The sequence below is a fragment of the Lonchura striata genome, chromosome 10, assembly GCF_046129695.1.
Source record: "Lonchura striata isolate bLonStr1 chromosome 10, bLonStr1.mat, whole genome shotgun sequence".
NCBI lineage: Eukaryota > Metazoa > Chordata > Aves > Passeriformes > Estrildidae > Lonchura > Lonchura striata.
The window spans coordinates 6,609,665-6,627,276 of NC_134612.1; the positions used below are offsets into that span (position 1 = coordinate 6,609,665).

The following is a 17,612-nucleotide window of genomic DNA, read 5'->3' on the forward strand; positions in this document are numbered from 1 at the left end:
AAAGGGGTAGGAGCTGATGTGAATGTACCCCATGGCCCCTGAGATCATACATGTCTTTCCTACCTGGATGGTTTCCTCCAGTCTGCAGTATTCCAGAACTTTGAGCGTCTCCAAAACTTGGTCTGGGCTGTACTGACAGAGCAGCTCGATGAACTGCTCAGTGATACAGGGTGGGAGGTGTAGCAGGTCTTGGTTAATGCCTTCTCTGCAATAAAAAGGCACAAGAAACTAAAATCAAATTCTAGCCCAGAAATTTGGCTGGGAAGAAGAGTTTCTTATTCAATTGTGCGTTGTCTTTTATCTTTAATACCAAAGTTTAAAAATCTGGTTTTAAGAGGAAAATTATGCTACTTCTACTAGTTACTGGTGCTGGAGGTCTCTCAGCAGCCATTTCATTTGTTCCACAACATATCCTCCTGATGCCTCAGTACAAATTAAACTCTCAAAGACCCCTGTGAAGAAAGAGATCAGCACAGACCCATCTCCAGCAACGCCATGGCAAAGAGGCACAAAGAATTAGCCTCATTTCCTCAATGAAACCTTATGGTCTGAGTGCTCTGTTCAGATTCTGATTATGTATGGACTACAGACCTGCTCTGCATGTGTTGCTTTTGCTTATTGCTCCTGAAATTCTTCTTTGACTTCCTTTACCACATTTTAATGTTTCATTTCTTTGATCTACCTCACTGAGAAAGGAACTCACACTTCTTTTAGAGAAATATCCCCATTTCCCAATTCGTGGACTCATTATTAAGCAAACTCCTCACGTGCAGAAACAGAAGAGAGAACAGAATTGTGAGCAGTGCCCATGTCCCTTTGTCGTGACAGTTTCCTACTGATTTTGGTTTTAAAAAGAGCAACGTGAAGGAGACTTCAGAGTGAGGAGGGAAAGGATGATGCTTTCCTGGAGCCAGACACAGCACCTGCAACCCTTAAATGAACAGCAGCTCTCTGCCACTGCATGTTACACTTCCCATGGCAGTTCTAGGACTGGTGCATTGCACACAGAAACAGTGGAAGTTTATCCTGGCTACAAAAAAAGGGTTTCTGCTGAAGCTCCTTCTAGGAAAGAAAATAGATCAGGGTGTGCATATTGAGTTTTATTGCCTTTTTGAACACAGATTTCTAAGCAGGAGAGAAGGTCTGTTAGTGTGCAAATGCTATAGTCATGGGATGGAAAAGGTCTGATATCCAGTACCCTCTATTTCCTGGGAGTTACAAAAGGCATATTACCATCCAAGAAAGGCCAGGAGAATGCTGTTGCTTGAGCAAGCCAAGAGAGCAGCTCACTGTGATTACAATGATGATAAATGCAACATGCCCAGAATCAAAAGCCCACCCATGTATTGATCACAGGGTGCAAAGTATGAGCACAACTTCACAAAAACTGTGCCCAAACTCTTTTGTTCTGACTGCAAAGAGTGGACCTTGAAGGAGCAAACATGAACCCTCAATTCTGCATTCACCATCCACTCCTCCCACAACAAACACCCTGTAAACTCCCCCAGTGCCTGCAAGGGGGTGAGTGCTGTCCTCTTTCTATGGGTAGACTAAAATAAAACACTATCTAAAATGATCTCGTCTGCCAAGATAGAAAAAATGGCAAGTCAGGCACCTATAACATGAGAACAAACTTCAAGTCTGGAAATAACTCTGGCCCCAAGTATTCATGAGTTCATGGGCAAGCTCACACTTCCCTCAGCAATTTATTTCATCAAGAAATGTAAAGAAGAGACAATGGAAAGAAAGCTGGATTTTGATAATTTCTAAAACTAACTGACAATTGTGAGACTTGCAGGTCCTCTTCAGCTACACGGGATCCTTTTCACTCCAATATAACCATATCCAATGTCTCCCCTGCCATACTCTTTCCAAAAAGCAAGAGAGAAGCACTGGTTTCACACAAAACCTGGCACAAGGGAGCCCTGCAAGTGTCTCAGGCAGCTGAGCACAGAGAACAGCCCTTGGGACAAACCCTCATGGTTTAGGAGTCTGTTACTACATTTATAAACCCAGAACACTGCGTTGCAAAATAAGTTAATATTGTTGGTATAATACATAAACACAAATGCCAACAGACAATGCTTCACTGTGTTGGGTTTTTAATAGAGGAAAAAACTCCAGAGTTTAAAATGGAAATGTAGCAAAGACTGATTAATGAGCTGAGCAATCCCTACTACATTCTCTGTTTCCTGGGGCTGCTTTATGCTACAAACATTCAGACATTTGGTCTTAATTTCCCCAGGCAATTCCTGTTAACCCTGTTTCCTCCCTTCCCCCTTCCACCTCCTTAAAAATAAATCTCTAGCTAAATTAAATGGGCCAAATTAATCCCTAATGCAATTCCACCAACTCAGATAGTTAGACCAGCATGATGAGTCTTGTCCCCACATGATCAAGCAATCATTTGTATCTGAGACCTTAAAAAGCTCATTTACTGCTCTAAGAATCTTTATTTCTACAAAAATTTTGCTTCACAAAAACACAAACATTTATATCGGATGAAAATAAAAATATGTTGCAGCAGAGCCTAAGCACTATTTTATGTGTAAATATACTACGAAGTGTAGGTGCATCTGCAGCTGTATCTACAGAGCAAGATTTCATCTCCTTCCCTGCCTCTCCCAGGATACAGTTCAGCTCCTTTCAATAGGTCTTAGAAGAAAACAACATCACAGTTGTTTTTTCCTGAGAACAGACCTCAGGATCTGAGTGTTATTAAGAAAAAGCCACGTGGCCTAGTGCACTATGTGGAACAGCATCCTTGAGGGAAAAGCTGAGAGCTGTGGGGAGATCAGATGCACAACGTTGTTTCCCATGGCTGGTTTGAACACATCACATGGTGCCCGTGATCAGAAGGTAACTACAGAAGAAATGGGTCTATTTAGCTCTAATTATGGTAGAGTGAAATTAGATATGTTTATTACTCAGAGATTATGGGAGGCACTCTGTGCAGAAGATTAGAATCCAGGTTAATTACTACCTTCACTGGGTGCAAGTGATACCACAGCATAAACAAAGTCCTATTTAACATCCAGCTGGGTTTCATTTCTGCTTAACTACTTTTTTTTTTCAATTAATCATTGATTAACTAAATAATCTGATTTATTTCCTACAAAACCCAACTAAGGTATTTTTTTATTTTGTTTTGATCCCGGAGAAAACAGGAGATGTGGAAATGAACATCTTCCAAACAAACATGTCTGTAAAACTCAGGAAAGAACAAAATGTATGTTTAGGGGTTTGGCTTGGTTGATTTTTTCCATTAATATACATGCTAACAAAATCGAAGAAGTGATTGATTATTTCCAGGTTCTAGCTTCCAAAGCATGCTTTTTATTCCACGTCAACAAAAACTGAAACATTGACACTTGGATTTAGATAATATTGCCCTTTCTTACTCCCCCTCTTCAATAAGTACCATTAATTTGTAATTAATTGACAAGCCAAGATCTCTCCCTCAGCAGCATTAACAATTGCTTGAAAGCAACTGGAGCTGTGCATATATAAATGTCTTGTAGCACTTGATACTGATTTAAATGAAAGAGAACCCTCAGTCCTGAAGCACTGAAAGAACAGGCATAGATGGAGCAAGCAAGTAATTAAAAAGAGGAGCTTGCAGTGAAATATGGCAGCAGTTCTGAAACAAGAGAGAAATTAAAAATGTCAGCTGACCAAAATGCTCTTCTGTTTATGTTAAACTCAGGCATCTCAGTCAAGTAACCAAAGCAGGGGGTTAGGAAGAGAAGATGCCATTGATGAGAAGAGAAATGAGTGCTCCAGTCCCAGGGTAACCATTCCACAGCCCTCTGGAGCAGCTGGAGCAGCAGTGCCCAAGCTCCCCTCCACATGCCAGAGGCTGCACATTCCATGCACTAGAGCCCACAGCACCTCCCAGGCAGGGAGCTGGCAGGGACTCCCCTGAAGGATGCCCCCCAACAATGCTTCTTTTGGGCTGTTCTCCTCAGCTTGGGGCACCCTGAGGAGCAGGTCACCTGTCCTAAGCCAGACCTCAGCCATAGGCTAGCTATTGATGCACTGGTTTGAAGAACTGATTTGAATCCGTGTCTTCACACTGCAGCTTGTAAACAGTCAACTTTCTACGTACCTCGGATCCAGGAGACTCCTCAGGAACTGGAAGAGCAAGAACTGGTCCTGTACAACAGGAGGAGACACAGTATTGTTATTTTAAATAAATTACTGTACAACAGTAATCATTGAACTATATCCACTGAAGAAAACACAGGTCCCAGCTGCTGCCTGCTGAAGGAGCTGCTTTAGGCATGTCTTGTGTTTGGCTGACAACAGCTCTGCTCTGGGACTCCAAGCCATACTGAACCCCAACTAAAAGCTGCAACCAGCAGCTCTGAGCTTATACATTTTTATGGCCAGAACTTTACAAATAGGCCAAATAATTGAGATGTAGCAACTTCTATCAGTGAATAGCTATAGCCTATTTTTCTTCTGTTTCTGACACAGCCATAACTCACCATGACTCTTAACAATCATTTCCTACAGGAATGACATCCCTACTGTACAGAAGACCCAAAGTAATGGAGCTTGACACTTCACCTGCAGGTTGGAGATGATGCTCTCGAGCTGCTCGCTGAAATGAATGGCTGCCAGGTCAGCTGCTTTACCTGGGCTCAGCACCAGCAGCTCCTTTTGGGGGGGAAACACAACCAAATTAATTCCTTTTGACTTCACAGGCAATATAATTATGCAGCACCACTGAGCCCATCCATACTGTAAGTGCACCTTTGCTGAGATGCAAGTGTAAGATAACAAATACCATTGCACATAGAGAGTGTAGAAAAAACAGAAGGGTAGTTGGTAAAAAAGGATTTTTGAAAGCTGATGTTTTTGCTACACACAAGGCCTTGAAGAACACAAAACTCCTCACATCAAGAACCCACCTCAGTCCTAAGGAGAGAAGTTATTAATCAAATTTTCTCACAACTGCCTTTACCCCCTGCCAACAAGACATTCCCAGTGCCAACTGTGAGCCAGCAGGAAAGGGGAAACAACCAACCTGTGGGAATTTCTCAGTCCAAAGGAAATAGTGTTTAACTGGCTTGAACTGAATCAAACTAAAGGTTTAAAAGCAAGTTTCCTCTAACAGTTTACCATAACTGATACCTGTCCAGACATGAAAAAAGCAATTTCTTTATTGTAATACAAGGAAACAAGAGTCATTTAGATGCCTGTGGGTTTGCTTTCTGTCAAACTTGAGCTAAAAGGCTTCATATTACGGAAGTTTACACAACCTGCAATGTCAGCTTTTTGCTTCTAACCCTTCCAAATGCATCCACACTTCCAAATAAATGAAAAGCAACTGCTGCAAAACAACACTGTGCACCTGGTAACCCTTCCCAAAGGCCCTTGCTGAACCTAAAAACAAGAAAACACTTATTTACTGAACAAAATCAACTCTTACAGCAGTAAAGAAAGAAAATTTTCAGAAACATACATCTCGAAAAAACCTCAAAATGAAGAAGTTCCTCAGCAGTAGTTTGGCCTCCACTGAATAAAGCTAATGCCAGCAACAGACTGGGGCAAAGGGAAGCAAGGAAGAACCTGATCATTCCATGAGCTCTTTAGGAAGAGCTGTCACAGATGATGCCTTTGGTGAAGTTTCCAGAGGAAAATCTGCCTGCTCCCTAAGAAGCTCTGCAGTGTTTGACCCCACAGCTTTACTGCACAAGCTCAGCCCCTCACTGTGTCCCCATGGCTCTTTCACCCCACAAACCCAGGCAGTCCAAAGCACCCAGGAGGTCTCTAAGCACAGCAGTGTAGGGGGACACAAAAGATTCAGTGGGACTGCCTTAATCTATTTCTCTCTCTGGACAAACCCTCCCTGAGAGTCTCCAGGACTGCCAGGCTGGAGGAGGCTGGCCCAATCTCCCTATCTGGAACCTGTGCAACCTTCAGAGCCCATCCCCCAGCAAAACGTTTGGTGCTTGGGTTTCTATCCTCTCCCAGGTCTGAAGAACCTGCAAACATGGCACTGCTTAGACAGCCCCTGAGGGGACAGAACTGACACAAGGCATGTGGGTATGAGAGTGGAAGAGGACCCTTGTGTGACTGAAGAGGACATTTTATTTTTTAAAGATAAACATCAACAAACAACAGCTGTGGGATGATGGGAAAAATGAAAAGTGGCACTGATCACAAACTCCACTTTCTGCCATACAATCACCAGGAAATCCTCTCCAGACACTGCAAGATGCTGATTTGCTGCATTCATACCTCAGCAAATGACAGTTGTCCCAAGAGCTGAAATCACAGCTTCACCCCAGCAAAGTAAAGTATTACTTATTGTTCCAAGTCTTTTGAATGTCTGAGAGCAGGATTAACACAATGGAAAAGCACAAAAGCCCACAGCAGCCATCAGGCTGCTAAACCATCTGGTTTACCAATCCTGGGAAACAGAAGATGTCAAAAAGAATCAGGGAGCTATGTCAGTGACAGCACCTAAGAAAGGTGACCCACAGAGCTCATCACCTGCCCAGCAGCTCTCTGGGGGACCAGGGATGCAGCAGAAGAAGGAAGCAGACACAAGAAGCAGCACAGCAGCTCCAGCCTGCCCAACCTGGAACCCCAGTTGCTCTGATGAGTTGCAATGAGTCAGGCCTGCTCAGACCCAGCACAACCATCCCCACCAGTCCCACAGCTCTGCCAGTGCCTCTGGAGAGGGGCTGTGAGCTCAGTGAGCCACTGTCAGGCAGCAGCATTCACAGGGTTTCTTTGTGCATTACCTTTTGAATCACTCTCCCTCTTGGTCCATTTTCTCATTAGTCATGCACTACTTGCAAATGCTGGTAGAAACTAAAAGTACTCTGGATGTGCCCATTAGCTTTTTGCCTGCCTTACAGGATACAGATTCTGTGGTCATTTTCTGCTAAGGAGTGTTTTCTGCAAGGCTTGTTTTACAGAATTATTTTCCTGGCTTATCTCCAGATCACCCTGGTGGGGACTGACAGCACTTTACAGGAGCTAGAAACATTACAGATTCCTCACACCTACTGACTGGACAATCATTTCAGACATCTTCATCCCCTGAAGCCAACAGAGACTGAAGACATGGGAAAAATTATTAGTTGGAGAAGTCTAACAGCAGCCTGTGTCTTACACAGAAGTCATGACCCCATCATCCCCCAGGTTAGCAGTGCCAGGGCACCAGGGCTGAATGCACTTCTCAGTGTGAGGAATCAGAATGAGGAGTTGGATCCCACAGCCTGCGAGGTCAGTAATGTCCATATCCTGCCCTGTTGCATGGTCAGGAGATGGAACACTTGCTAATATATCTCTACTGCTCCACAGCACTCACTACCCATCAACTCCTGAGAAAGCACCATTATCCAAAGAGCAGCACTTGAAACCAGGAAGCCAGGCTGAATCTAAGAGAGGCACTTACACTAATGTGTGAGAGTTCTGAGCTCACGGCAGAGCTGTCTCAACAGCTGTGACTCAGCACCGGACACTTGTGCTTCTGCCAAAGCACCCAGCAGATCCCAGAGCCATTAGCAGGAGCTGAGGGACTGTGGCTGCAGGATGTACTGTACCTACCTCTATATGGTCCAAAGCTTTCTGCCACACCAGCTGCTTCTCCTCAGCACCGTAGCCAGGCATGGACAGAATGTTGTGGATGTAGTTGAAAACTTCTTCCTGTAAGGCACAAACCCATAAATGCTGCAGTGTGTTCTGCAGCACCACTGACAACACTGGCTTTTATAAACCAGAGTGTTTCCAGCAGCCTTGGCATGACCTCAGGGCTAGTCTTCCCCAAGTAGGTCAGGATGAGCTATCTAGAGGGAGGCTGTATGTCCCTAAAGAGTTCCTGAAGGAAAAGATAGCCGAGGGGAACCTGGTGCTAATGTGTTAAGCACTGAGGTCAAAGAGAATTGTTCTTCCCCTACTAGAAATGTCTCCTTCTTGCCCACAGGGAAAAAGGACAAGACATCACATGAGCTAGGAGCACAGGCAGAGAGAACATTCTGCCAGAGGGTAGCTCAGTTTCCCCAGCTCCTGAGCTCCTCCCTGACATTGGCCTCTCCTCCAGGCTTTCCTGCACTGTCCCCAGCTCAGGTGCTCTCCTGTTGTCAAGGTTTTCAACCACCTCTTCTGACTCCTTCACCTACACAATGTTCAGCATTGTGGGTTTATAAAGACCTGGTGAGGTCACATTTGCCAGATTCTTATCCCAACTTCTGTGGTAGAGAAGGGAATAACTCAAAAACTGTGGCAGGTATACATGCTGAAGGTAATGGCAGAGAGATAATAAGGACAGAGAGACTGTGTCCAGGGGAAAAATGGGGGAATCAATAGTAGAAACAAAAAAGTACTGCAGTTAGCCACATCTGCAGTAAATCTCACTCTTAAAAAGAAACTTAAAAATCAGCTCCTCTCCACTACACAAACAGCTTTGACTACAACTAAGAAACCTGAACTGTTATGGGCATTTTTAAGGTAATTATGCTAGAAAAGCAAGGCAGCTGTGCCCAGTCACTGTGGTCAGCAGGACAGGCTGCATGGCCACAAAGCAGAAAGGTCAGGAGCACCAGAGTTACTCACCTTCCTCAGGGGATCCCGCAGGTAACAGCCGATGATTTTGTCATAGCGAAGCTGACGTTCATACATGAACTCACAAATCTGATAGCTGAAAGAAAGGGAAACTTCCCACATCAGGAAAAGCACTCGGCTGAGCCAGCACAAGACAGAGGCAGCATTTGGAAGTGTCTTACATTGGGGTTTTCAGCATACAGGCTGGGTGGCTCCAGTTTGCTGGAGTGCCATTTGTACCAGCCTCAGGCCAACCTCAACCCATCAGGGTTGCCCATCAAGCTCCCTCATCTGGGAAATTATCACACAGATCAGAGAAAAGGAGTTACTAAGGGGAGGGGCAAGGGGCAGAGGATAACAACTCTTAATGAAATCAGGTCTCATAGGTTCTGCTGTCAGAGAGGTTCTTCTTTGTTTCCACAACACTCTAAGCTAGGTCAATCCACTACACTTATCTGAAGAAATTCACTGAACATGACTCAACAATGTGTTATGACACAGCTTCCTACCTTCACATTTTAATAAACATCTTCAATATTTTAGACTTTACATAAAATCAGATGTAACTGAGTCAAACCAAATCAGGAGTCTGATAATTAATATTACACTATAGCTCTTTCACCTCTGGAAGTGGCTGAGCTGGGGGGCCTGGCTGTCAAATTCTCTGAAGCAAGGAGAAAAAAATGTGTTTACTGAATCTGAAAAATTTGATTTAGTTACTCCTTCTAGGACACACAGGAGAACAGGCATGGCACACCCCACACTCTTCTCCCTCTGATCCTTTGTAGCATAGTGGATTCATTCATATAACACCCGAACTCACAGCCTGGATGAAGATGTCCTCCCTGACTGGCTCTGCTCTGGCATGACAGACTCCTTCTGGAATCATAAAGCATCTAAAGGAGATGCTGGAAATGTTCAGCCTTTCCAGACACTGTTTTTGTCTCTCCTACTCAATTCTAAAATGAGTACCATGGGGGTGGCTCCAGACCCCTTCATGCTTTTAAATCCACCTGTGGGTCTCACCCCAGCCAGGCACCTACATCTGCCAAGGGTAGAGCACTCCAATATATAACTGTACCTCTGAATACAGCCTGGGCTCTAGGATAGGGAATGTCAAAACCCATCAAGTCCCACAGGGTTTCTTCTGAAGGGTTTCCACAACTCTACCTCCTTCTTCTCTTAACAATGCTTTCTCTGAGAACACCCAGGAAAGAAAGTCTGGGACTAAATGTGAGCATATTAAATGAAGCATGATGTGAATGCACAAGGAAAATAACCCCAGACACAAAGTAGAAACAAGAAAAGTGGAGCCAATAGAAGATCTGTGGAAAAGATTTAAAGGCAGTTTTTATATACTGTGTCCAGCAACTCACAACTCAGCCTTCTCTGCCATTTGGATAAGGCGGCTCTCTTCAAACTGCACGATCCCTCCTGCCTGGAGCAGCTCTAAAAGGACCTGCAGGGATTGAACACCAATTATTTAAAGGGCAGCAACAGCAGCTGAACAGCCAATGCCACTACAAGTACATGGCTCCTGCTCTAAACATGGTAAGAACACAAGGCTGGCTTCATTGATTTGTTAATCGACAGTCCTTTAACTAGGAAGGTCATGAGCTTATGAAAACTGCCTGCCTCTGGTTCTTTCTCCTGCAAGCAATGCTGGGGTGGGACCCTTCCCTCTTGCTGTGCCCAGCACTGCCCATTATTCCCATGCCCATGTCTTTGGCATGTGACCCAAAGCCCATACTCACTGCCAAGGCCAAATTCTGCTCCACAGTCTGGCCTTGCCTGGTGCTCCAAGGAGCATTCCCTGGAAGGCTCTTACCTGCTGCCTCTCGGAATGCCGGGAGTCGTCATCCGGGCTGCACAGGAACTCCAGCACCTGTGCCAGGGTAGAGGGTGGTGTGAGCCAGGCCTGGCTGCCACAGCTGGGAGCACAAACCGACCACACACCCTGAGCACCAGCAGTGGCACCAGCAAACCACCACACAAGAGGGCCATCTGAATGTACCTGGAACCAAACTGGGAATACTGGAATGGCAGAGAACTGCTGAAAGACTCCTGAGAGGGAAACACAGGACTCTGCACAAGGATCTAGAACCAAACTTTAGGGAACCCAGGGAGTATAGAAGAACTCGGGGAACTCCAAGTTTCTGCTTCAGACTACACATCAAAGAGCTGGCCTCACTACACTAATCCACTCTCCTGAACTGTGCCATCTCATCAGGAAAACAGGAAATTATGTAATTCATAACATCTAATATATGTGGAATGAAAGTGTTTAATACAAATCTGTTTAGCCTCCACAGAGTTCTTCAGTGTTAAGTTAGGACCAAGGACACACATATTCTAATTCATTTTTATCAGTGGACATACATTCCTACTGTCATCACAGCAACACTACTGTAGCCAGTGAAGCCTCCTCCTCAGTCCCAGGAATTTAAGTCCCAGGGACTTAAGCTGCGGTACAAAGTTAACTCACACAAGCTTTGGGTATCCATTGATGCAAATGTCTTTTTCCAACAGCAGAGAGGTAGTGGCCACCTGAACTAAAAATTACACATTACACTTATGTGCTCTATAAGCTCACTAATATAATTTTAGTTGACAACCATATGCCAGCCTGGCTTGGGTTGGAAAGGACCTTAAAGATCATCCAGTTCCAGCCCTCTGCCATGGGCAGGGACACCTTCCACTAGACCAGATTGCTCACAGCTTCATCCAGCCTGGCCTTGAACACTTCCTAGGATGTGATGCAGTTCCAGCCAAGGTGAAACACTGTATTGTGCTTCCATGGTCTGTCTTACTTCTGCTCCTGAGAAACCAAAGCAACAGCCCAGCAAGATGCCACCTGGTTATAATGCACCAGTACTTCCAGACCTGCTCCAGTCTACAGCACTGGCCATGCTTTCTGCAGTGGTGCATCCTGCTTGGAATGTCACACACACTCAGGAATACTTGCCTGGTCAAACAGTGTCCTGTTGACAAACAAAGTGTTGTTGGGCTTGGCCAGCTGCCGGGCAAGGAAGGTAAAGAGACAGCCAACCTGCGATGGGGTGAAGTCGGAATTCTCCACCATGACCTGAGAAATGTTGGAGACAAAAGGGAAAAATAAACCCACAAGGAATTGATTCTGCAGCTGTCTTTAGGAAAGTTAACTGGGACAAGAAGAAATCCCTGTGAGCCACTGTGTCTCCTACCCCAGACACCTCTTGGTGTTAGTCCATCCTGAAAGTCAAACACAAGTTCCCTTCCCCAGCAGTCAGCTGTGTCACCTGAAGACACAGGCAGTGGGTGTGTCCTTGCTAAAGCACTTCTGTCCCAAAGCTGAAGAGGCTCCACCTTCTTCCCTCTATTCAAGGGAAGAATTCTTGCATGTCCCTAGTTTTCAGGTGTGAAGAGGCTCCAAACCCACATGTATCTCTGCCTCTGTAGCCTGTGTTGATCATGGAACGTGGAATAGCTTCTGAGCAGAAAAATGTTGTCACATGGTTAAAGTATAATTATTATAGAAGAAAACAACCTCAAACACCTCATTTCAACCCTCATTTTACTACTTCAACTGTGGCATGAAAAGAACTACTCTAATAGCTAAGAAACAACTGCAGGTATGGGGAAAAGTTTTTCTCACATTAAGTTAGCATTAGTCTAACACTAGAGAAACTTGTGGTTGTGCACACTTGAAATTACAGGAAAAAAGAATATCTAAGAGTCACTACAAAAGGGATTGGAAACCCAAGAAGTGCTTTTCACCTCTTCTGGTATAAAAAGCATGAGCCTGATGTGTCCTGACTTGCTGTCTCCTGCTTCAAAAAAACCTAAACCCTAAGTGAAAATGAAATGCCCCTGTTTGGAGTCCCCTCTAAGAGCAGGGTGTTTAACTTGGGAGGAAATCCATCACCTGGACAACTCTGTCCACTAAGATCTAAGAACTGCTGTAGCAAAGCCTTGCCATGGAGCAGCTCACAGTTTATCATCTCATTCAGTCAGAGCTGGGGGGAGTCAATTGATTTCTTCAAGTGACCCAGAGTTCCAGACCCCAAGAAATGCTAATGGTTTTGTGACACAAGAAAGGCAGGCAGGCCAGACACATTAAGAGAATCAAGCAGAGCTCTGCTTTAGGCACCAGTTAATGTAATCACTCTTTTTCAGTTTTCATTTTCTGTCTAAAAACACTATTTCTTAACAGTCTAGTCAGAACAGCACTACCTAACACCATTAAAAATTATTCACTGAAATATCTGTAGTGTTTTATAAATTTTAGCTTTTTTTTCACAAACTGGGTTCTTTTCAGTCTGTGTGAAGGTTAACATATTGCATCTCTGGAATAGAGCAACTCCCCAGAGGCTGCAGACCAGCCACATGGATGATTTATTTGGCAAAGTTTTAATCAGTATTAGCAGAATGTCTGTGTTCACCAAACTATTTCAAAAGCACTGCTATTTCCTAGGTGTTTTCTTTATTGCTAATGACAAATTTGAAAGCTTCAAGAGTTTTAAACTTTTATCTAAAAGGACAGCAGATTCCAGACCAAAGGACTGACAGTTTTCTTAACAACACATTGTTTCCCTGAAGATGCAGTGCTGCAACCCTTCTCAAGCTGCCCTCCTGCTGTTCGTGCCATGACAGGAACACATCCCCAGCAGCTCTGGAACATGGCTGCAGTGTGCCACCTCCTGCTAACAGCAGCTCAGGACACAAACCAGAGGGGCTGAGCCAGCACGGGGCTAAAACAACCCTCAGAGCCACATCCTGCTCAGGCAGGCTCACAAAACCCCTCACAGTGGCATTGTCTCAGCCCACTGCAGCAGCACTGCCACCCCAGTCACTCACCATACCCTTGTCTCATCTATCAGTGATGACAGGGAAATGCTACTTATGGTATGTTTATACATAAACAGCTTCCAAGTGGAGTCACTCATGATTAATGGTGACAGCTTGGAGGGGAAAGCAAATGGTGCTTGGCAGCGAGAGCTTTTAATGGGAACATCCATTGTTGGGAACAGGGGTTGGGGATGACAAGTGATTTCCAGAGCAGCAAGCTGATAACTGATATTTCTCTTCTCTCCTAAACTAAAGATAGGCCTGTCATCCTGGAAATGCTGCATCCCAAACATAGCATTTACAGGCACTGGGAGCAGGGATTTAGCAGAAAAGCAGTGGCACCCTGCCAAGCACAGGATACCTGGGACCTTTTTACCTGCTCAGAAGAAACCAGGGAGTAGATTCAATGAGCAGCAGATCAAAATAAGCTTAACGGTGCAGAGATGAGAAATTTTACAGAGCACCACCCCAGTGAAATCACAGGAAAGGAGACCTCTCTGTCAGCATATTTAAAGTGCATGAATCATCACTTCTGAATATCCAACCTACAGCTTTGGCTGAGCTGAATCCATGCTCCTGCCCAGCACTTTCTCAGAGGTGTCAGCCAGGGCAAGACTGGAAACACTTCCTCCAGATTACAGGCTGTACTGCAGAGCACTGCATGCAATCAGTCAGATATGAACAGTTAATTTTTAGGCACACTCACTTTCAGAAGAATGTCCACAATTCTCTGTTGATACTCCACAGCTTGCTTATCATTCTTAAAGTCTTCAAAAGTCTGAAAGAGGCAAAATACTGATATTTTGAGCAGAATCTCTCAAAATAACAGCAAACACAAAGCAGCAGCCACATCGCAAAGCAGACAATGCTGGTTTAAGTCCTTTCTCTGCATATCCCTAAACAGATGCTTCCAAGATATACTTTGCTCTTTTGTAACTACCAAAATGGTTTTTACACATTCAGGTGAAAGTAATGGGTCCAAATAGACATAGGAAATGCTAGACATTTGGAAAGTAAAAAAGACATATTTCCAGGCAGGAGATATGAGATATATTTGTAAAGAGTGGTCTAGTGCCTATTATTCTGTTTTAATGACAGCCTCTGTTGCCAGAACTTTCACTGTGTAATGTCATGTTCATCACTCTGTATTTAAGGCCACAAATGACTACTGTGATTCCTTCTGGTATCTTACAGAAAAAGCACCAGAAGTGTTCCTGCCCCAAGCCAGGAACTCCTGGTTTAGCTAAAGCACAGATCTGTTGACAGGAGCCTCACTGATGATGGGAGAACTGGCAGAGCATTTTCCTCTCAGAACTCCAGGCTCTCTTACCAGAGCCAGCACATTGAGGAATTCCCGCGTGTCAAAGTGCAGCAGGGTCCGAACGTAAGGATAGACCTCCTCATCCACAGACCCCTCAGCTGAGTGCAGCCGGATCAGGAACTCAAACACCTGCAAGGACAAGGCAAGCAAAGACAGCAGATTTCCTATGGATTTCAGATAACTGGGAGCACAAGTGTGTGGGAAAGCAGCACTGTTATCTGCTTTACACTTAAGCTTTAAAGTTCCTTAGGAGTCCATCAGTTCTTATTTGAGTGATGTTTTCTGTTGCTTGTCAGCTCCTCCTAACACTCACCAACCAATTTAAGATCAATCAAAATTTAAGATCAAACAAAAATAAAGGCTTATTTATACTTGCAGACAGAAGCATGTGAAATTCCCTGGCAGCTTTCCTGGAAGCTGTGCAACTCCTCCTTATCCAGGGCACAGCTCCTCTCCTTGTCAGCAGTTCACTTGGGAAGACCCAGTCAATCTGCCCCCTCACTGTGAGGCACAAAGCTTCTGGCACTGCAAAGACTGACTGAGGAGCTTTTCAGCTCTGTCTCCTCCACTGACTTTGCAGTTCATGAAATTTGAGGGTATCTTCCAAAATAAATTCCCTTTACTGAGCCCTGACAGAGGTGTCCAGACCTCTGGAACCAACCCCTGTTGTATTGTCCGTCCCAGGGAACCAAGAGGGCAGGGCCAGCTGCAGGTGTCTCAGCCAGGCTCACAGCAGAGCAGGCTGCCAGCAGAAGGGAGCAGGTGGCTCCAGGCTGGAGCAGCACTCAGGAATATGTGTCAGGTACACACTGGGATCCCAGGGACAACTCACTTGCAAAGTGCTTTCCCAGCCACCCTTTGCAAGTGTCACTTCCCCCCCATTTACTCCTGTTCTGAGTTCATTTTCTGCCAGCACAGTGGCAGTGAATCCAGCAGGAATCAGCAGCTTGTCTGTCAGATCCACACCTTCCCTGCTGACCTCTGGCAGCTAGGAATGCTTAAGAAAACAAAAAAAGCCCACCAGACACAAAAGTGTTACTTAAGCCCAGCTCTCAGAACCACCAGGAAGCACAGAAAGGAGAGGCTGAAGGCTCTTCTAGCTCAGGGCTGCTGCTGCTGACTGGGCTCCTGCTTCCGCTCAGAGCCTGAGCAGGGGGCAGCCCAACAACCTCGGGAGAGAGCAAAAGCCAGTGCTTGGCCCTGCAAAGTGGAGTGGACTGGTCTGCACAGCTGCTGAGGAAAGAGGCTGCAGTAACCCAGAGCTACCACATATATAGAGCTACAAGTTCTGGACTAGAAAAAAAATCCAAACAGAAAAAAACACAAACAAAAACCCACCCCACATTCAAAAACTGGCTGTTCTGTTGTACTGCAAAGAGAAAGAGCAAAAGCACTTCCTTCTCATTGGAACCCTGAAACTGAAATGAAATGCTAAAAGCACAAAAAAATATTTGTTCTAAAACTAGCCAGAAACTTAGGAAGAAGTTTTCTGAGCACAAAAAACAATGATAAGGAACATCCTGTTTCAAGAAATTGTCAGATAAGTCCAAAAGAGTCAAAAGCCTTCAAGAAACCTACAACCAAGAGCTACTTAGAGACATTTCTCCCCAGGGTCAATCCTGTGTCATTTGCATTTGAAAACAGGGAAGACTCTCCCATATTTGACATATTAAGTTTACAAAGAAGAAACAGCCACACATTTCTGGTAACTCTGTGGTAAAGAGTAAGGCAAAAAACCCAGTTACTGAGAATTCTGTGTTCCCACCCCCAGTTTACAACTGAAAGAAAAATATTACATTTAAATGTTCAGACTGCAACAACTGTTTGATTTCAGTTGTTAAAAACTAATTTTGTAATTTCAGTTAAAAACTAATTTTGTAATTACAGCAGGATACACTCATAACACAAAGATACAGTTATCAGACTGATAATAGTTTGCCCTTGGAAACCCATTAAATAAGACATATGCAGCTTATTCGAAACACCTCACATGGGAAAGCTGCCTTCCAAGAGGTTTCTCACCTGATTTTTCACCAGAGGTACCAGATCTTCAGGAATATCACCCAATGGATACGCACGGCCTGCCAAGCAGCAGCTACAGAAAAAGAGGGGAAAGGCATTTTAATACACCTGACATTAAAGAGACTGAGAATTGTTCATTTTTTGACTTAATTTTCCCTTAACACAAGGTAAACCAATTTATTTTGTAAATCATGAAACCAAGAAGCATCCCAGGCAGCACTGCTGTTAATACACACTAAGTCAATGCACTGCATGAATGTACAGTCATTCCACAGCAGGAAAATAATGGGAAAACTCAGTATCTCCCCCAAAATTTTCTATTTTAGGAAGCTAGAGCAATGCAGAAGCTAACTTCACAATCTTGCATAGACTCCAGAAAGGGGATTCACTAATGTATCCCTCCTGTGCAAGCTCCTGAAAATGACAGGGAACCCAGCAAGGAACAGCCGAGTACAGTGATCCCAAAAGGCAGGGTAGAACACGGCCTGCTACAAAACATGAGGCTATTGAGCCCTTGGTCAAGGAGCTCTGTGTCTCACGCACAACAAAACCTAACTATGAAATTAAAAACATACATCAGCAGTAACGTGGGCTCTAAGCCTCCAACTTGATCCCTCCTATTCATGCACACCACATGCAACAGGAAGGGATTTTAAATTTAAGTGAGCTGCAGTGAGTACCCACTGCTATTTCACACAATCTCTCAGAACCTGAAGCTCCCAATAAGGTTCTGCAACTACAGCAAGTTTAAAATCGGGTGCCACCACTAGACAACACCTCACACTTTCTGAAGGACCTTACCTTATATACACAAGCAGCTTGTTGCCCATCACCACCTGCTCATCTACAAAACAAAAATTATTCGTCACCATTTCTTCAC

At 44.5% G+C, this 17,612-nt stretch overlaps 1 protein-coding gene across 1 annotated transcript in view; it reads right to left on the reverse strand.

The window, feature by feature from the left end:
- The window catches only part of VPS8 (VPS8 subunit of CORVET complex), a 66,758-nt gene that overhangs the window by 23,102 nt on the left and 26,044 nt on the right, over positions 1 to 17,612 (reverse strand). Inside the window, exons 24-35 of the mRNA XM_077785613.1 lie at positions 17,534 to 17,576; positions 16,733 to 16,805; positions 14,720 to 14,839; positions 14,096 to 14,167; positions 11,528 to 11,647; positions 10,391 to 10,447; positions 9,939 to 10,021; positions 8,575 to 8,659; positions 7,570 to 7,668; positions 4,573 to 4,662; positions 4,109 to 4,155; positions 64 to 205 (exon numbers count right to left, since the gene is read on the reverse strand). Coding sequence (XP_077641739.1) covers positions 64 to 205; positions 4,109 to 4,155; positions 4,573 to 4,662; positions 7,570 to 7,668; positions 8,575 to 8,659; positions 9,939 to 10,021; positions 10,391 to 10,447; positions 11,528 to 11,647; positions 14,096 to 14,167; positions 14,720 to 14,839; positions 16,733 to 16,805; positions 17,534 to 17,576 — 1,031 coding nt within the window. The remainder of the gene's footprint in view (positions 1 to 63; positions 206 to 4,108; positions 4,156 to 4,572; positions 4,663 to 7,569; positions 7,669 to 8,574; positions 8,660 to 9,938; positions 10,022 to 10,390; positions 10,448 to 11,527; positions 11,648 to 14,095; positions 14,168 to 14,719; positions 14,840 to 16,732; positions 16,806 to 17,533; positions 17,577 to 17,612) is intronic.